Source organism: Physeter macrocephalus, chromosome 1, assembly GCF_002837175.3.
Source record: "Physeter macrocephalus isolate SW-GA chromosome 1, ASM283717v5, whole genome shotgun sequence".
NCBI lineage: Eukaryota > Metazoa > Chordata > Mammalia > Artiodactyla > Physeteridae > Physeter > Physeter macrocephalus.
Genome location: NC_041214.2, coordinates 77901586 through 77919017, shown reverse-complemented (window position 1 = coordinate 77919017; position 17432 = coordinate 77901586). Strand labels below are relative to the sequence as shown.

General features: G+C 40.2%; 1 protein-coding gene across 2 annotated transcripts in view; it reads left to right on the top strand.

Annotated features, from left to right (window-relative positions):
• Positions 1–1435: 1435 nt before the first annotated feature.
• C1H3orf70 (chromosome 1 C3orf70 homolog) overlaps positions 1436–17432 on the top strand; it is an 85405-nt gene continuing 69408 nt past the window's right edge. For both annotated transcript variants that reach the window (XR_008617109.1, XM_024124408.3), the window contains exon 1: positions 1436–1849. Coding sequence is in view for 1 of the 2 variants with exons in the window: in XM_024124408.3 (XP_023980176.1) it covers positions 1654–1849 (196 nt within the window). In the remaining variant the exon portion in view is untranslated. The remainder of the gene's footprint in view (positions 1850–17432) is intronic.

Here is a 17432-nt window from a genome sequence, read left to right as displayed (position 1 = left end):
TTGTTTTCTCTTCACTGAAACCTGCCCGGGGTGGGTTCTCAGCAGCGGAGCCTAGCATGGAAAATCTATTTGGAGCAACTTGTCCTCAAGAGGGAAGAAGGCAAGCTGATTGGGTGGGAGAGTTGCAGCCACCTTCAAGGCCAGTTACACCTGCTGGCCAGGGCGGGCATTAACACACAAAGGCACACAGAGTCCATGGCAAACACGAGTCTTGTTTGTATGCCCACAAACATACTGCACACATCCAACTCCACCCGCATCCACCGCGCACATACACTCAATATGCCAGTCATATGCACCACACTGCCACATACATACCACACACACATACACACATGCTACGTAACAACCGTGCCCACCGCACCCCATGTACACAGATACACACACATACTCAGCTACTCGAATATCACACACAGAACATATACCCTACCACACATAAACACACCACTGACACTCCACATTGGTCACATGCATCCATGCCACATACACGTGTATACACACACCTCATATCACACAGTCCACATAAGTCACAGGCATCATGCACACCACACATGTACCATGTACTCAACAACACATCCAATTACACACACACCACACCTACTCCACATAACAAGCATACACGCCCACACATCACATACATGCCAAAATACACACACGTAACACATTCCACATATCAGTCCCGTGCATCGCACTTCCCGTGCATCTCTTTTACACACACACACACACACACACACACACACACACACACCCCCACCCATGGCACCCAGCTTGGTTACTTTCCCTCTCAGCAAGGCGGGGCTGCAGCCTCGGGCTGAGACCTGGGCGGGCGGTGGTTACCAGGGGCCGCGAGGGGCTGGTGGCCGTGGCCCGGGACATGCGCCCCAGTGGCCGCGCTGGGAGCAGGAGGCAGCCCCAGGGAAGCACGCGTCTGTTGCGTGCGCATGTCCGCGCGCCCCCAGGGACCTGTGTGCCCAGACCCTCTGGGGGGTGTGTACGAGGGCAACGTGGGCCGCGCGTGGGGAGAGGCTGTGCGTGTGAGAAAACCTTGCTCCCAGTTGCGCAGGGACCAGCCCACTGGACGTCCGGGAGGGCGTGTCCTCAGTGTGCACAGCCCTCTGCGGAGTGTGGACGTGTGTGTCGGAGGGGAGTGTGTGAGGGGAGTGAGTGTGGGAAGTGCTCGTGGAAACTGGCCTGCGTGTGAAAACCGAGCCGCCGAGGCGGGTGTGTTCCTAACGGCCCTCCGTCGGTCGGGCTCAGCCTCTGGGGACTGAGTAAGTGTGCGGCGGCTGCGTGGGACGCCAACGACCCAGCACCGAAGCCCGGCGTGTGTGAAGAGGCGAGGTTGGCGGAGGGACTCGTGGCGTCTGCCGGCGCCGGCGCGTGCGTGTGCGCGTGCGTGTGCGCGTGGGGGCGCGGCGCGCGCCACGGCGGAGGGAGGGAAGGCGGCGGAAGGCCCAGACCTTGGTCGCACCCCGGGGCGGCTCCTCTTTTTACCTGGGACTGCTGCGCTCCCGCCGCCGCCACCGCCACCTCCAAGCACTGGCGTGACTCCCAGCCCGTGCCCCGCCTTCCCGCGTCCGCAGCCGGCTCAGCTTCCCGCCCAGACGTCGCTCCTCCGGAGCTCCGGGTCTCGGCTCCGCGGAGGCAGAGGAAATGAGTGCGGCCGCGGCGCCGGCGCTCGAGCGCGGTTGGAAGAGCGAGAAAGTGGACGAGGCTCAGGCCCTGGCGCGGAGTTGCGCCGCCCGCAGACCCGACTTCCAGCCGTGCGACGGGCTCTCAATCTGTGCCACGCACAGCCACGGCAAGTGCTTCAAGCTGCACTGGTGCTGTCACCTCGGATGGTGTCACTGTAAGTCGAGCCTCATCTCCCCGCCTTTCGCCGCGGTCCCGGGGCGCCCGCGGGGCTGTCCGGGGTCGCGGCAGGGACTCTGCGGCCTGGGGGGCTCCGGGCTGGGCCGGGGCTGCTCTGCCGCAGGCCGGGGCCGCCCTGGGGTCCGGGCGGGCGGGAACTGCCCTCGTGCCATACCAGTCGGGTCGGCGCTGCCTTGGCAACGAGATGAAATCCATGGGGAGCCTGGCTTTAGCCACTTCTACAAAAGGGGATCTACCTGTCCCAGGAAAATGGGATATATATATATATTAAAAAAAATTTTTTTTTCCATTTTGTTTTTCAACCGAAACGACCAGGCAGTGTGTTGAGAAAGGGTAGACAGCAGTCAGAGTTGACGACAACCGAAGGGGAAGCCTTTTTTCAGGGCTGGTGGTTAAAATATGCTCCCTTCTTTTTATCACTTTTGTCTTAACGGGCTGCTATTTAAAAGAAAGGGAGCCCTTGGAATTCCAATCGTAGCCCATTTCTTGTATCCAGATTGAGAAAGTGCTGAAGTGTGAGGGACTGCTTCCAAGAAGTTAATATTAACAGTTTGGATGGGTGAACTGCTTGAATACCCAGTTCCAGCATATAGAGCCAGTGTATCCTAGAGAGTATTTTAAAATTACAAAAATAAAATGAATGAAAATAAGCTTCAATAATCTTAAACCAATTTAAAGAAGTAAATGGTCTAGACCTTTCTCTACGTTTATCCCACCTGTGATTTTTAAAATGGATTAAAGTAGCCATTTAATCAGTTTCATAATTTGATTAGTTCATGGTATTTGGCCTGCTATATCTGGTGAATTATTTCTTTTTAGAAATATATTCTAAACTTAGTTTCCACATAACGTTATAATAGAGGGGTTTGGAGTGCTTATTTAGGACACATTCTCAAAGTGATCTTAAATTAAAATTATTTTTTCTTGTTGGTTAGAAAAAAATGGCTCCCAACAAGAGATGCAGTACATAGCAGATCCTTATTTATATTAATTGAACATAATATATTTCTAAAATTTTTTTTCAGACTTTTCATTTTGAAAAATTTCAAACATACACAACACAGGATCACTGTAGTGTTATACACCTAGATTAACAACTGTTAACATTTTGCCACATTTGCTTTACTCTATAGACTTTTTTTTTTTTTTATGCGGTACGCGGGCCTCTCACTGTTGTGGCCTCTCCCGTTGCGGAGCACAGGCTCCGGACGCGCAGGCTCAGCGGCCATGGCTCACGGGCCTAACCGCTCCGCGGCATGTGGGATCTTCCCGGAACGGGGCACGAAGCCGTGTCCCCTGCATGGGCAGGCGGACTCTCAACCACTGCACCACTAGGGAATCCCTATAGACTTTTTAAAAAGTTTTTTTTCCATAATATTTTAAATTGAATTTATGACTTCAAGGATAGAGAATTCTTACATTTTCTTTACAAATATAAGGCACATTGAACAGTACTGATTTTTTTGCATTCTCTGTGCTGATGGGTCAGTTTCTTCCTATATTGAGTTATTCCTGTTGCTCTCAGATCCATTCCTAATTATATGACATTGCTTCAGTGGGGGACAGGGTGCAAAGTTGGAAGTCAAAACTGTGGGAAACGTGTGATGCTGTAGTACACAAGTAGGGTGAATCTGGTGAGTCCATTTCCTGAGGAAGTACAGAAAGAATCATAGTGTAGAAGGTGAGGAACATTAAAAATGGCCCAGTTCAGTGCCTGTCTTATTTCAGCAGTCTCCTCTTTAAGTACACCATTACTGATGGGAACCTTGCAGTCTACTCAGGCAGCCTCTTCCTTCATTAGACAGCTTTGACTCTTAAAATGCTCTTCCTTATATGGAGCTGAAATCAATTACATTAGAACTTCTTTCCATTGCTCCTATTTCTACCTTATGAAATCATATAGAACAATCTAAAGCTTTTTTAGATCAAATCTGTTTCAACTCTTCAGATATACACATGAATTTCTCACAGATATAGACTGTCTTTTTCCTGTATCCCCAGTCACAGTCACAATGTCTAGCCAGAAATAGGTTTGAAATTCACGTTTGTTGAATGACTGAATGAAGGTAGCCATTGTTTTCCTCTCAAGGCATTGCTTTGTCCTGTTTATAAATCTCCATTCCCTCCTGCCTTGCCTTTACTGGTATTCAGGCCCCTAAGCATCCTGGTTTTTCTTTTCTGAACATGTGCCAGTATGGTTATGATCCTTTGAAGACAGTGACCCATAGAAGGGTACAGCATATCCCAGTTGTGGTCTGATCTGTCCAGAGTTAAGCAGGACTGCTGTCGCCCGTGTTTGAGATACTACCGCTGCAGCTAGCATCACATTAGTTTTTCTTTTTTCCACATCATATTGAGCTTGTTGCTGTCAGATTGAACCAAGATTGATGTGAACTAAGCCTTTAAGCCTCTTTTTTGTTTGTGTGTTTGTTTTACATTGGTGGCATAAGTTACAGTGCTTGCCTGTCTCACAGTTATACATATGTATTTGGATATGGGTACTCATTGATCCCTTAGATATATTTTCCTCTTTTTGGTAAAATTGTTGAACAGGGAAAGGCCACAGATGAAAGTCCTGAACTGCTCTTCAGGCTGATAACAGTTCATTAATGAGCACTTGTTGTTATGGTCGTTAAACAGTTACCTCACTACCTAATTGTACCGTTATCCATCTTCTGTTTATCTTATCCATATGGGTATAATGAGAACCTGGTCAAATACTTTTGTTGAAATGCTACCGACATACTACTTTTACATCTTTTTGATGTGTGATGTCTGTCTATCTGTAAAGATACTCTCGTAAAAAAAAAAAAAAAGAAAGGAAATTAGATTAGGCTGGTATAACACAGGTTGGTTCCACAAATGCTTAACATTTTCTTTTCTAAGTGATTAGAAGCTATTTTTTAAATAAATAATCTGAATTTAGAAAAGGATGGACATTGAGTATACTGGACTGTTGGAAATTCTGTTTTTTTTTTTTTTTAATCAGGCCTACATTTATTTCCTCTTTTCTAGTCTTGGGCAGCCCTCTGGGTCTCTGTGCTTCCTCCGCTGGCGGTGGTTCGGTGATCACATCGAAGAGCGGCTTCAGTTCGTTAAGAGCAGCAAGGTGCTCTGTTACAGTGTCCTCACCTATACTAGGCACCAATTCTTTCTACCTTTTTTTTCTACCTTCTACCAAATATTATTTTTCTTAAACAGAAGCAGAGTTAACGTGTTTGAGAGGTTCTACTTCTTTTGGCATTCATGAACACAACATCAGGCCTAAGCAGAATTCCTTTAATTTTGTTGAACATGTATAGAGCATCTTCTTTTTATGAGACATTATTACGGAAACAGGAATACAGATATAAATACAGCTGGATCATGCCCTGTAAGCAGAGTGTAAGGGTGTGATCCATGCTGTATTTATTTTTGTATTCCTTTAAAATCACAAGTGAAATGGGTGAAAAAACTACCAACTTGTTCACCAAGTCAGAAAATGCTAAAATAGGAGGACTACCTTGAGGTGCTTGAGAGAAGAAATTCAGAACAAATAAAGGAAAGTCAGTTTTATATGGTTGATGTTAAACTTGTGAAATTTATAACCTTATGAAGTAGAAAAGGCTGAAAATACACACCTGTTCATAAAAGACATGAAATATGTGTATGTTGAAAGATGCAGTGCTTAGTGTAGAGGAAATAATTAGTATATTTGGGTAATAACTGATTTTGAGGACTATAGGAGGAAAACTATATATGTTCTGTTGGTGTCTCTGTCAAAGATGGATTATTGGGCTGAATAAACTGTGACCCTGAATCTGTAACTTTATTTATTTATTTACTTATTTTCCTAGTAAGGAGTGATATTGGGTTGAATTAACAAATGAACGAATGAAGGATTCTAAGAAGAGTTTTGAGAGAGAAAAAGACATGACTTGGATAGGGAAGAGGAATGGGAAAGAATAAATCATATGCAGATATTGTAAAGTAGATTTTTTTTTTGTGGCTTGAGTAGGTAGAATATTTAGAAGAAATAAGAAATTTGATTGTTGAGATGTTAGGGAGGGATGAACAGGAAAGGTGGGGAAGTTTCAGTTGATAGAGACCTTGGCATGATAGTGATAAAATGGGTAGTGGGGGAATGAAGTCAGCAAGGGAGATTATTTTCGTATTAGTGTAAAAAATAGGTTGAAATTCATGCAGCAATATCCACTTAATGGAAATTGGAATAGATTAAATTTGGAAGGGGAGGAAGAGGAGTTATAAAGGATAACTTCTAGATTTCTAGAATTTTGCCTTATGCAGCTTGGGTGGATGGTGATGCCATTCATTCACTAACAACAAAATACTGGAGAAGAACTAGGTTTGGTTGTTCATGGAATCATGAACCCACGAAGGCCATGAATCCAGTTTTGTATCTATGGAGTTTAAGTTGCTTTGTCATAGCATGGTGATGTCAGTAGGCAATTGGATATAGGGGATCTGGAACTTGGAGAAGTCTGCACTAGAGATAATATGGAAGTCATTTACTTCTTTATAGATTGCCATTGTAACCATGATGAAGCATGAGATTGCCACGGGAGAGACTGCAGTATGAGAGATGAAGAAAACCATTAGGCTTTCCCTTTAGAACACTAACATTTAGAGACTGGTTACAGGAGGATGAGCTGGCAGTAGAGTCTGAGAAGAGATGGCCAGAGAAGAAAAATCTTAAAGTATGGTATTGCAGAGGCCAAGGGAAATGAGTACTTTAAGAAAGAGTATGAAAATGAAATCAGTTTTCAGCAGGTTATTTCTTAGATATTGGTGAAATCTAGAAATAATGATTTTGTTACTGATGAAGAGGATGAAAGGTTTAATCCTGCCACAGTAACTTCAGGAATATACTTAATTGCATTATTAGTCAAAGCTGTTTGAGATGGTGAATTCTTCAAGGTAGAAAGAGAAGAATAAAATGGCAGGAGAGGAGAATTAGGACACAAAGGTAATAATTAATATTTATTGAGTGATTACTTTATGCCAGAGTAAGATGATTATGCTAAGCACTCAGTAGCCAGTTATGTCATTATGTCCATTCTATAGTGGGGGGAAAAGGCTTAAAGGAGTAGCTTTCCCGTGGGCACATAGCTAGTAAGAAGTAGAGCCTTGGATTTGGATCCATGTCTATCTGATTCTAGGACCTGGACGCTTAACCACCATAGGTACTGTGGAACAATTTAAAGTTAATGAGCAGGGCTTCCCTGGTAGTGCAGTGGTTGAGAGTCTACCTGCCAATGCAAGGGACACGGGTTTGAGCCCTTGTCCGGGAAGATCCCACATGCTGCAGAGCAGCTAAGCCCGTGTGCCCCAACTGCTGAGCCTGTGCTCTAGAGCCTGCGAGCCACAACTACTGAACCCACGTGCCACAACTACTGAAGCCTGTACACCTAGAGCCCGTGCTCTGCAACAGGAGAGGCCACCGCAATGAGAGGCCTGCGCACCTCAACGGAGAGTGGCCCCTGCTCGGTGCAACTGGAGAGGGCCTGCGTGCAGCAACAAGGACCCGACACAGCCAAAAATAAATAAATTTTAAAATAAGTTAATGAGCAAAATCAACAGAGTTTTTAGGCTTTGTTAAAACGAGTGATGGGGAAAGTTTTTAAGAAATAGGTGGCAAATTGTATCAATTGCCATAGTGAAATACAGAAGAATGGGAACTGTAAAGAGGTCACTGAATATGGTGGGGAATGAAGTCCAAGTTAAGAGCTATGAAAGCAAAAGTGATTAGAGGGTGTCAGGGGTGGGTGGAGGTGGGGGGAGTGTATGTGGTATGATGCTGGTACCACCAGCAGAACTTAGCTGTATTGGCTTAATAAAATCACACAATAGGTGAGCTCAGTTTTCTGCAGCAGTCATCTTAAAAGATATCTGTCTCTTTCATGTTGAAAGCAGGAAGAGTGGCACTTGATGTAGTCTAATAGATGATATTAACATATCTAAAGAAAGACTTAAAGCAGAAGGTAAATGGGCAGCATTGAATTATAGAAATATGGGAGTTGGAGAGGCAGAATTTGGAAGTGTTTTTTGCAGACTGTGCAGAGAAGGTGGCACTGACTAGAGGCTTAAACGTCTGGTCCCTGTGACTGGACTATCCCAGCAAATGTTTGGTTATAATTTGGTTTCCTATTTATAGATTTCCTATAGGGAGAGAAAGAGCTGATTAGAGGATTTAACTGTCAGGAGGGGCAAATACACTTCTCTCCACTAGTTAGTATATTAGCATTGTGGTTTTTGCGTTACTCTATTTCTATTTTCTTGCTTTACCGAACCCCCAAAATCAAGTTCTGACTTCCCCAGGGTAATGCCAGTTGGTTTTCCTAAAGGGCAGCTCAGTTATATCAATAACAGAAGCTACAGAAAATATATTTAAGGTTGTTTGACTGTGAATACTAGCAAAAAACGGAGTGGTAGTTTGATTAGATGGAGGAGCCAACTGAAGCTTTTTTCTACTAATGAGCTTTCTTTACATGTCTGGTGGTTAAAGGAAGAGGATACAGGTGTTACCGTACAAAGGTACGGCAAGTTCTGAGTGAGTTTCCTCAAAGCTTTTCCAGAGATAGAGAAAGCTGATAGGTATTTTTCCATCCAAGTGGTGCTTCAGTAATGGACACACACCAACTTCAGTGATAACAGATAACACACCTGTTGCTTATATGCAGGCACAGTTGTAACATTTTTTGCATGTGTTAGCTCATTTACACCCCACAAGAATCTTGTGAAGTAGATACTGTTATTATCCTCATTTTTTAGATTAGGAAAACTTGCCGAGTAGCCCTGGCCACATGTGGTCAATGTGCATTAGAATCTCACAAACCGGATGGTAACCAGGTCTCTGGGTTTCTTCATTCTACTCAGGGTACAGTGAGGAGGATTTCAGCTATTTAAAAATTTTTTTCGAACAAGGAGGATTTAAATAAGTAAAATGAGAATGGTTTCTGATTTTAAGAGAGGGGCAATTATATGAATTATGAACGTTTTTGGAGTGGTTGCAAACTCTATAAAACTATGCTTTTAAAAAACATTTGATAACATATTTGTATAATATGAAGGTCCAGTCATGTCACATCCTCAACTGCTCCCTAACTGGTGCAAGCCCTTTTTTTGGTTAGATTTGCATACATACCATTAATTATTATTGGTTTCCAAGCCTGTTGAACTTAGGGATTTGAACCAAATAGCTTTTGAGGGCTTTTCTATGATAATTTCCTACATTATAACACCCTCACTTTAAGTTTGTTTTCTCATATTGTGAAATCTCATTAATTTATGAGAAGTAATATTTTCAGAGAAATTAAGTGTTATTAATTCCAAACAAATACAGGAACATATGTTTAACAGCTAACAGTTGTCTAGTAGAAGATGTGTTTCCTCGAAATATAAGGAATGTTTTATACATAGAATGTGGAAGGCAGAGTGTAGTCCTATTAAGGGCAAGGGCTGTGGAGTCAGACACACCTGAGTTGAATCCTGGTTCTTCCATCCATTGGCAGTGTAACTTCCGACAGGTTACTCAACCTCTCTCAGCTTCAGTGTTCTCTTCTGAAAAACGGGACTAAAAATCCTACTTCACAGGGTTGTTCTGAATATTATATGATGTAAAGCAGTACTTAGTGCAGGTGTTCAGCATCAGCCCCTCCTCAAAACAAACAAACAATGGAAATACTAGGTAGCCTAGTCATCCTGAGGGCAGGCTCTGGAGTTGGGCTTTGTGTGTTGAATCCTGGCTCTGCCCACTTACTAGTTATATGGTTTGGGGGAAGTTACTTAACCTCCATCTTTCAGTTTCATCATTTTTTTTTAACATCTTATTGGAGTATAATTGCTTTACAATGGTGTGTTAGTTTCTGCCTTGTCATTTTTAATATGGGGATAATAACATAGTTACATGTTATTGTCATAGTGTGATGATTGTCAAAGTCCCCAATTCCAACTGCTTCCCCTTCCAAAAATGTCCTGGTTAACCTGGAATTCACTTTGTAACCATACTCATTTGTTCAGTTACACACTTCAACACAATACATATGGTAAAAATATACATTTTAAATAGTATGACTTTTAGAAATCGAGTTTTTAAATTGCCCTTACTGTTGAAAGGTCTATTTTATAATAGTTACTTTGTGATGATTATCTGCTTTTTATCATGGAATCTTATATTGTACTCCCCACTCCCCTACTCCATCCTATTGTCCACCATTGTTAAGCAATGGATAGTTCTGGTTAATCAGGTATACCAGTTAATAGAGAACTGTCATATCAAACATGGGTTAACACGTTTCAAAGGATCAGAATATTACAAAACTGTTAAAGTGAAACTGTACATATTTAATTTTAATGATTTAAAAGTCTTGTCACGATCCTGTAGCGATACTTGGCTGTTATTTGGAATACTGATTTTGCGTAGAAAAATGACAAAAGTGCTAGTTAATAGGGGTCCTGGCTTTAGAATGGTGGACAAAGTAGATTTAATTGTAGTTTTTGCAAGTTACTTTACTCAAAGTCACAGATTTTTTTGTTGTGTGTTTCTCCTGTTCTTATTGTTGGTTTTCTTTTGAATATCCTGATATTTAGCAGTATTCTGTAAGCACACTGCCCAAAACGTGCAATATCTGGAGTGCCAACAATGTATAATAAATCCTTCCAGTTGTGTCTGCACAATGTCCCAAAACAGTCTATTCAGGACAAATTCTTTAACCTCCCTAGTGCTTATTTGTCTATTTAAAACTAGATTCTTGGTGTGACATAGAATGTATTTCTTCCTCTGTATCTCATTTAAACAGACCTTTAGTGAAATAAAAACACTAAGAGTGTAATTATTTGGTATTTTGTGGAATACTCTGTCTTTTAGACTCATTTGCTTTATCTTTCTGTCTACACACACACACATGCACACACATGTACTTTTTTCTTAAACTATTTACAAGTAAGTTGCAGACATGACATTTCACCTAAATGTTTCATCATACCTCTTAAGAAAGAGGACATTTTCCTATGTAACCACAATACTAAAATACTAATCATACCTAAGATAATAACAGTAGTTCAGGAGTACCATCTAACATACAGTTTCCTTTATCTTCAAAAAATGAATTTTATAGCTGACTTTTTTTTTCAATTTGGGATCCAATCAAGATTCATACATCACATGGATATTTTAATGGCCTAGATTGTGGTGCTGGTTTCACGGGTGTATACTTATCTCTGAACTCATCACATTTTCTGCATTGAATCTGTACAGCTTTTTCAGTGTCAGTCATACCTCAGTAAAATGGTTGAACAAGTGAAATAAATAAAATGAGTGGAAAAAAAAGATTCATGCATCACATTTCATTATTGTATCACTTTAGTATCTTCTTTAATCATTCTAGAATAATCACACTTTTTTTTGATGGCATTGAAATTTTTGAGGAGTGCAGATTAACTGTGTATACTATCTACCATATTTTAGATTTGCCTTATTAGATTTAGGTTGAACATTTTTGTCTACTTATTACATAGGTGAATATTGTACCTTTCTTACAGCATTACATGAGGAGACAAGTCAGTGTGTTCCACTAGTGCTGGTGCTAAAGTGATAACTGCCAAATCTGTCCATTATAAAAATATTGTTTCCCTTTGTTATTTTTCTTTTTAAAATTATTTTTGTCACTGTTTAAGAATAAGTAATCCGTGGGGTGATACTTTGACACTGAGTGAATATCCTGATCCCCAACAAACTTCAACCCAGTGATTTTAGTACTGACTGAGGAGTCTTGTGTGAATCACTTATTTCATTGTTGTTGCAAAATAGTGATTTTCTAATTCTGTGATTCCTACCATTTGATGGCATTCTTTTGTAAAGAAGAGGTTTTTCTTCTCTACCTATATATATCCCTCTGTTTTAGGTTTTATTATAGACAAATTGATTCTTTTTAATTTGTTATAGTCAAGTAACAATGTGTGTGTGTGTGTGTGTGTTTAGGTTTAAGATTTATAAAAAATAACAGAGAACACATACTACAAACATCAGAGTTCCCACCACCCAGATGTAACCAGTGTTTCCATTTGTTCATCACTCTTGCTTCAGATAAAGTTAGAGTCCTTGCTGCTTTCTTTCAGAGTCTCTTTCTCATCCTTCTCTCACCAGAAGCAGCCACTATCATGAATTTGGTGTGTATTCTACCAGTAAAGTTTGGGACTGCTTACACCATGCTTTCAGAGTTGGAAGGTATGTTAGGGTCTAATCTTTTCCTATTTTATTTTTATTTATTTATTTTTAAATTTTATTTTGGAGTATAGTTGATTAACAATATTGTGTTAGTTTCAGGTGTACAGCAAAGTGATTCAGTTATACATATATGTGTTTCTATTCTTTTTCAATTTTTTTCCCCACTTAGGTTATTACAGAATACTGAACATAGCTCTCTGTGCTATACAGTAGGTCCTTGTTGGTTATCTATTTTAAAAATAGTGAGTATATGTCAGTCCCAAACTCCCAATTTATCCCCCTCCCTCACCCTTCCCTCCCCACCCCTGGTAACCATAGTTTGTTTTCTGTGAGTCTGCTTCTGTTTTGTAAATAAGTTCATTTGTATCATTTTTTTTACATTTTGCATATAAACGATATCATATAATATTTGTCTTTCTCTGAATTACTTCACTTAGTATGATAATCTCCAGGTCCATCCATGTTGCTGCAAAGGACATTATTTCATTCTTTTTTATGGCTGAGTAATATTCCATTGTATATATGTACCACATCTTCTTTATCCATTCATGTGTCAATGGACATTTAGGTTGCGTCCATGTCTTGGCTATTGTAAACAGTGCTGCATTGAACATTGGGGTGCACATATCCTGGGAAAACTATGGTTTTCTCTGGATATATGCCCAGTAGTGGGATTGCTGGATCATGTTCTATTTTTAGATTTTTAAGGAACCTCTATACTGTTGTCCATAGTGGTTGTACCAATTTACATTCTCATCAACAGTGTAGGAGGGTTCCCTTTCCTTCACACCCTCTCCAGCATTTATTGTTTGTAGACTTTTTGATGATGGCTGTTCTGACTGGTGTGAGGTGATACCTCATTGTAGTTTTTTTTTAAAATAAATACATTTATTTATTTATTTTATTTATTTATTTTTGGCTGTGTTATGTCTTCGTTGCCATGCACGGGCTTTCTCTAGTTGCGGCGAGTGGGGCTACTCTTTTTTGTGGTTCGTGGGTTTCTCATTGCGGTGGCTTCTCTTGTGGAGCATGGGCTCTAGGCACGTGGGCTTCAATAATTGTGGCACGCGGGCTCAGTAGTTGTGGCACGCGAGCTCTAGAGTGCAGACTCAGTAGCTATGGTGCGTCGGCTTAGTTGCTCCGCAGCATATAGGATCTTCCCGGACCAGGGCTCGAACCCATGTCCCGTGCACTGGTAGATGGATTCTTAACCACTGCGCCACTAGGGAAGCCCTCTCATAGTTTTTTTTTTTTTGCGGTATGCGGGCCTCTCACTGTTGTGGCCTCTCCCGCCGCGGAGCACAGGCTCCGGACGTGCAGGCTCAGCGGCCATGGCTCACGGGCCCAGCCGCTCCACGGCATGTGGGATCTTCCCGGACCGGGGCACGAACCCGTGTCCCCTGCATCGGCAGGCGGACTCCCAACCACTGCGCCACCAGGGAAGCCCCCTCTCATAGTTTTGATTTGCATTTTTCTAATAATTAGTGATGTTGAGCATCTTTTCATGTGCCTCTTGGCAGTATGTATGTCTTCTTTGGAGAAATGTCTATTTAGGTCTTCTGCCCATTTTTTTGACTGGGCATTGCCCATTTATTGAGCCACATGAGCTGTTTGTAGATTTTGGAGATTAATCCCTTGTCGGTTGCATCATTTGCAAATATTTTCTCACATTCTGTGGGTTGTCTTTTCATTTTGTTTATGGTTTCCTTTGTTGTGACAATGCTTTTAAGTTTAATTAGGTCCCATTTGATTTCTTTTTATTTCCATTATTCTAGGAGACAGATCAAAAAAGATATTGCTGTGATTTATGTCAAAGAATGTTCTGTGTCTGTTTTCCCCTAAGAGTTTTATAGTATCCTGTCTTACAGTTAGGTCTTTAATCCATTTTGAGTTTATTTTTGTGTATGGTGTTAAGGAGTGCTCTAATTTCATTCTTTTACATGTGGCTGTCCAGTTTTCCCAGCATCACTTATTGAAGAGACTGCCTTTTCTCCATTGTGTAGTCTTGCCTCCTTTGTTGTAGATTAATTGACCATCAGTGCTTGGGTTTATTTCTGGATTTTCTGTCCTGTTCCATTGATCTGTATTTCTGTTTTTGTGCCAGTACCATACTGTCTTGATGACTGTAGCTTTGTAGTATAGTCTGAAGTCAGGGACCCTGATTCCTCTGGCTCTGTTTTTCTTTCTCAAGATTGCTTTGGCTATTTGGGGTCTTTTGTGTCTCCATTCAAATTAAAAAATTTTTTGTTCTAGTTCTGTGAGAAATGCCATTGGTAATTTGATAGGGATTGCATTGAATCTGTGGATTGCCTCGGATAGTATAGTCATTTTGACAATATTGATTCTTCTAGTACAAGAACATGGTATATCTTTCCATCTGTTTGTGTCATCTTCAATTTCTTTCATCAGCATCTTATAGTTTTCGGAGTATACAGGTCTTTTGCCTCCTTAGATAGGTTCTTCCTAAGTATTTTATTCTTTTTGATGTGATGGTAAATGGGATAGTTTAATTTCTCTTTCTGCTCTTCCATTGTTAGTATAGAGGAATGCGTAGATTTCTGTGTATTAATTTTGTATCCTGCAACCTTACCAAATTCATTGATGAATTCTAGTAGTTTTCTGGTTGCATCTTTAGGATTTTCTATATATAGTATCATGTCATCTGCAAACAGTGACAGTTTTCTTTTTAAATTTGGATTCCTTTTATTTCTTTTTCTTCTCTGATTACTGTAGTTAGGACTTCCAAAAGGACAATTTGATTCTTTTTAATTTGTTATAATCAAGTATCATAAATTATTTTGATGTTCAAATTGTCTTAAATTTGGTCAGTAAGAGCTCCTTCAAGCTGGCTTCTGTGACCTTTTGACATGTTCCTGTCATTTTTTGAGCGCTTTACTGCTTTCTGGAACAACAAGATGTTCCAGGCTTACCTAGTAATTTCCTCACCCCAGACCAGGAATCAGAAACCATTATCTGGGCTTTTAATGTGCTTATTTCTACTGGGATATTACTGCCTGTTACTTTCAGTGGATAGATGTAGGAAGTGTGTGTGTGTGTGTGTGTGTGTGTGTGTGTGTGTGTGTGTGTGTGTGTGTGTGTCTTTCACCTTTCCCCATTCCATAATTGTACCTCCCTTCTCTGTGGGCAAAAACCCTGGTTTCCATTATATCATAATATTTACTCATTTCTTTTATCTTCAGTTACACACAAGATAGTTTAGGAATTATTACATTAGTACCATTACCAACAACCAACTGATTACTAAAGTTCAAGATTCTTTGCTTGTTTTGGTTTTTAGAATATGTCTTGGAAAGGATTTATAGTCAGAACACTGTGCTCAAAAGTTTCTTGAATTAATTATTTTCTTGTATGTGGTTATGTTATCAGGTTAATTTATTTCTGATTCGAATCAATTTCAGGTATACTTTTTTCATCCTTTTTCATCCTTTAAATTAAACTTTTTATTTTGAGATAATTTGTATATTCACATGCAGTTGTGAGAAGTAGTACAGAGAGCTCATGTGTTCTGTATTCAATTTCCCAGTGGTTGCATTTTGCAAAACTGTAGTACGATATCACAACCAGGAAATTGACATTGATACAGACAGATTCAGGAGCATTTTTATCATTGCAAGCATACCTCATGTTGCCCCTTTATAGCCACACTCACTTTCCCTCTTGCCCCAACCCCTCATTAATCCCTGCCAATTGCTAATCTGTTCTCTATTTCTTTCACTTTATCATTTCCAGAATGTTATATAAATGGATCATACAGTATGTAACATTTGGGGATTGGCTTTTTTCACTCAGCATAATAATTCTCTGGAGGTTCCTCCAGGTTGTTTCGTATATCGATAGCTCAATCCTTTTTATTGCTGAGTAGTGTTCCGTGGTGTACATGTACCACAGTTTGTTCATTCATTCACCCATTGAAGGACATCTGTGTTGTTTCCATTTTTTAGTTATTATAAATAAGCCTGTTATAATCCTTTGTGTACGGTTTTCTGTGTGAACAGAAGCCTTCATTTTTCTGGGATAAATGCCCAGAAGCACAATTGCTGGGTTGTGTGGTAGTTGCACGTTTAGTTTTTTAAGAAACTGCTAAACTGTTTTCCATGGTTACCATAACATTTTACATTCCCGTCAGCAATGTATGAGTGATCCAGTTTCTTCACCACATTCCTGTCAGCATTTGGTGGTGTTGCTATTTTTGTTTTAGTGATTCTGATATATGTGTACTGATCACTCATTTAAATTTTAATTTGCATTTACCTGATTGCTGACGTTCATGTGCTTATTTGCCATTTGTATATCCTCTTTGGTGAAGTGTCTCTTCTCTTTTTTTTTTTTTTAATACTTTATTTTTTTAGATCAGTTTTAGGTTTACAACAAAATCAAGAGGCAGGTATGGCGCTTTCCCATGTATTTTGCCCCTACACGTGCATAGCCTCCCCCATTATCATCTGTCAGAACTGTACATTTTTTTACCCAGGATGAACCTACATTGACACATCATAACCATCTAAAGTCCACAGTTTACCTTAGGCTTCACTCTTGGTATTGTATATTCTATGGATGTGGACAAGTATATAATGACATATATGCATCATTATAATATCATACAGAGTATTTTCACTGCCCTAATAATCCTCTGTGCTCTTCCTATTCATTTCACCCATCCCCTTGGAAACCACTGATCTTTTCATTGTCTCCATAGTTTTATTTTTTCCAGAATGTCATATACTTGGAATCATATAGTATGTAGCCTTTTCAGACTGGCTTTTTTCACTTAGTAATATGCATTTAAGGTTTCTCTCTGTCTTTTCATGGCCTGGTAGCTCATTTCTTTTTAGTGCTGAATAATTCCATTGTCTGGATGTACCACAGTTTTTAAATTATTTTGCTTTTTAAAAATTGAGGTATAACTGACATATTTGTTTTAGGTGTGCAACTTAGTGATTCAGTATTTGTATACACTGTGAAATGATCATCGCAGTTTAAGTCTAGTTAACATCCTTCACCATACGTCGTTACAGATTTTTTTTCTTGTGATGAGAACTTTTAAGATGTACTCTCATAGCAACTTTCAAGTATACAGTAGATTAACTATACTCACATTACATCTCCATGATTATTTATTTTGTAACTGGAATTTTGTTCGTTTGACCATCTTTACCCATTTTGCCCATTCTCTCACCCTCCTGCCTCTGGCAACCACCAATCTGTTCCCTGTATCTATGTATTCAGTTTTTTTTTTTAAATATTTTTTTTTACTTTTTTTTTTAACATCTTTATTGGAGTATAATTGCTTTACAATGGTGTGTTAGTTTCTGCT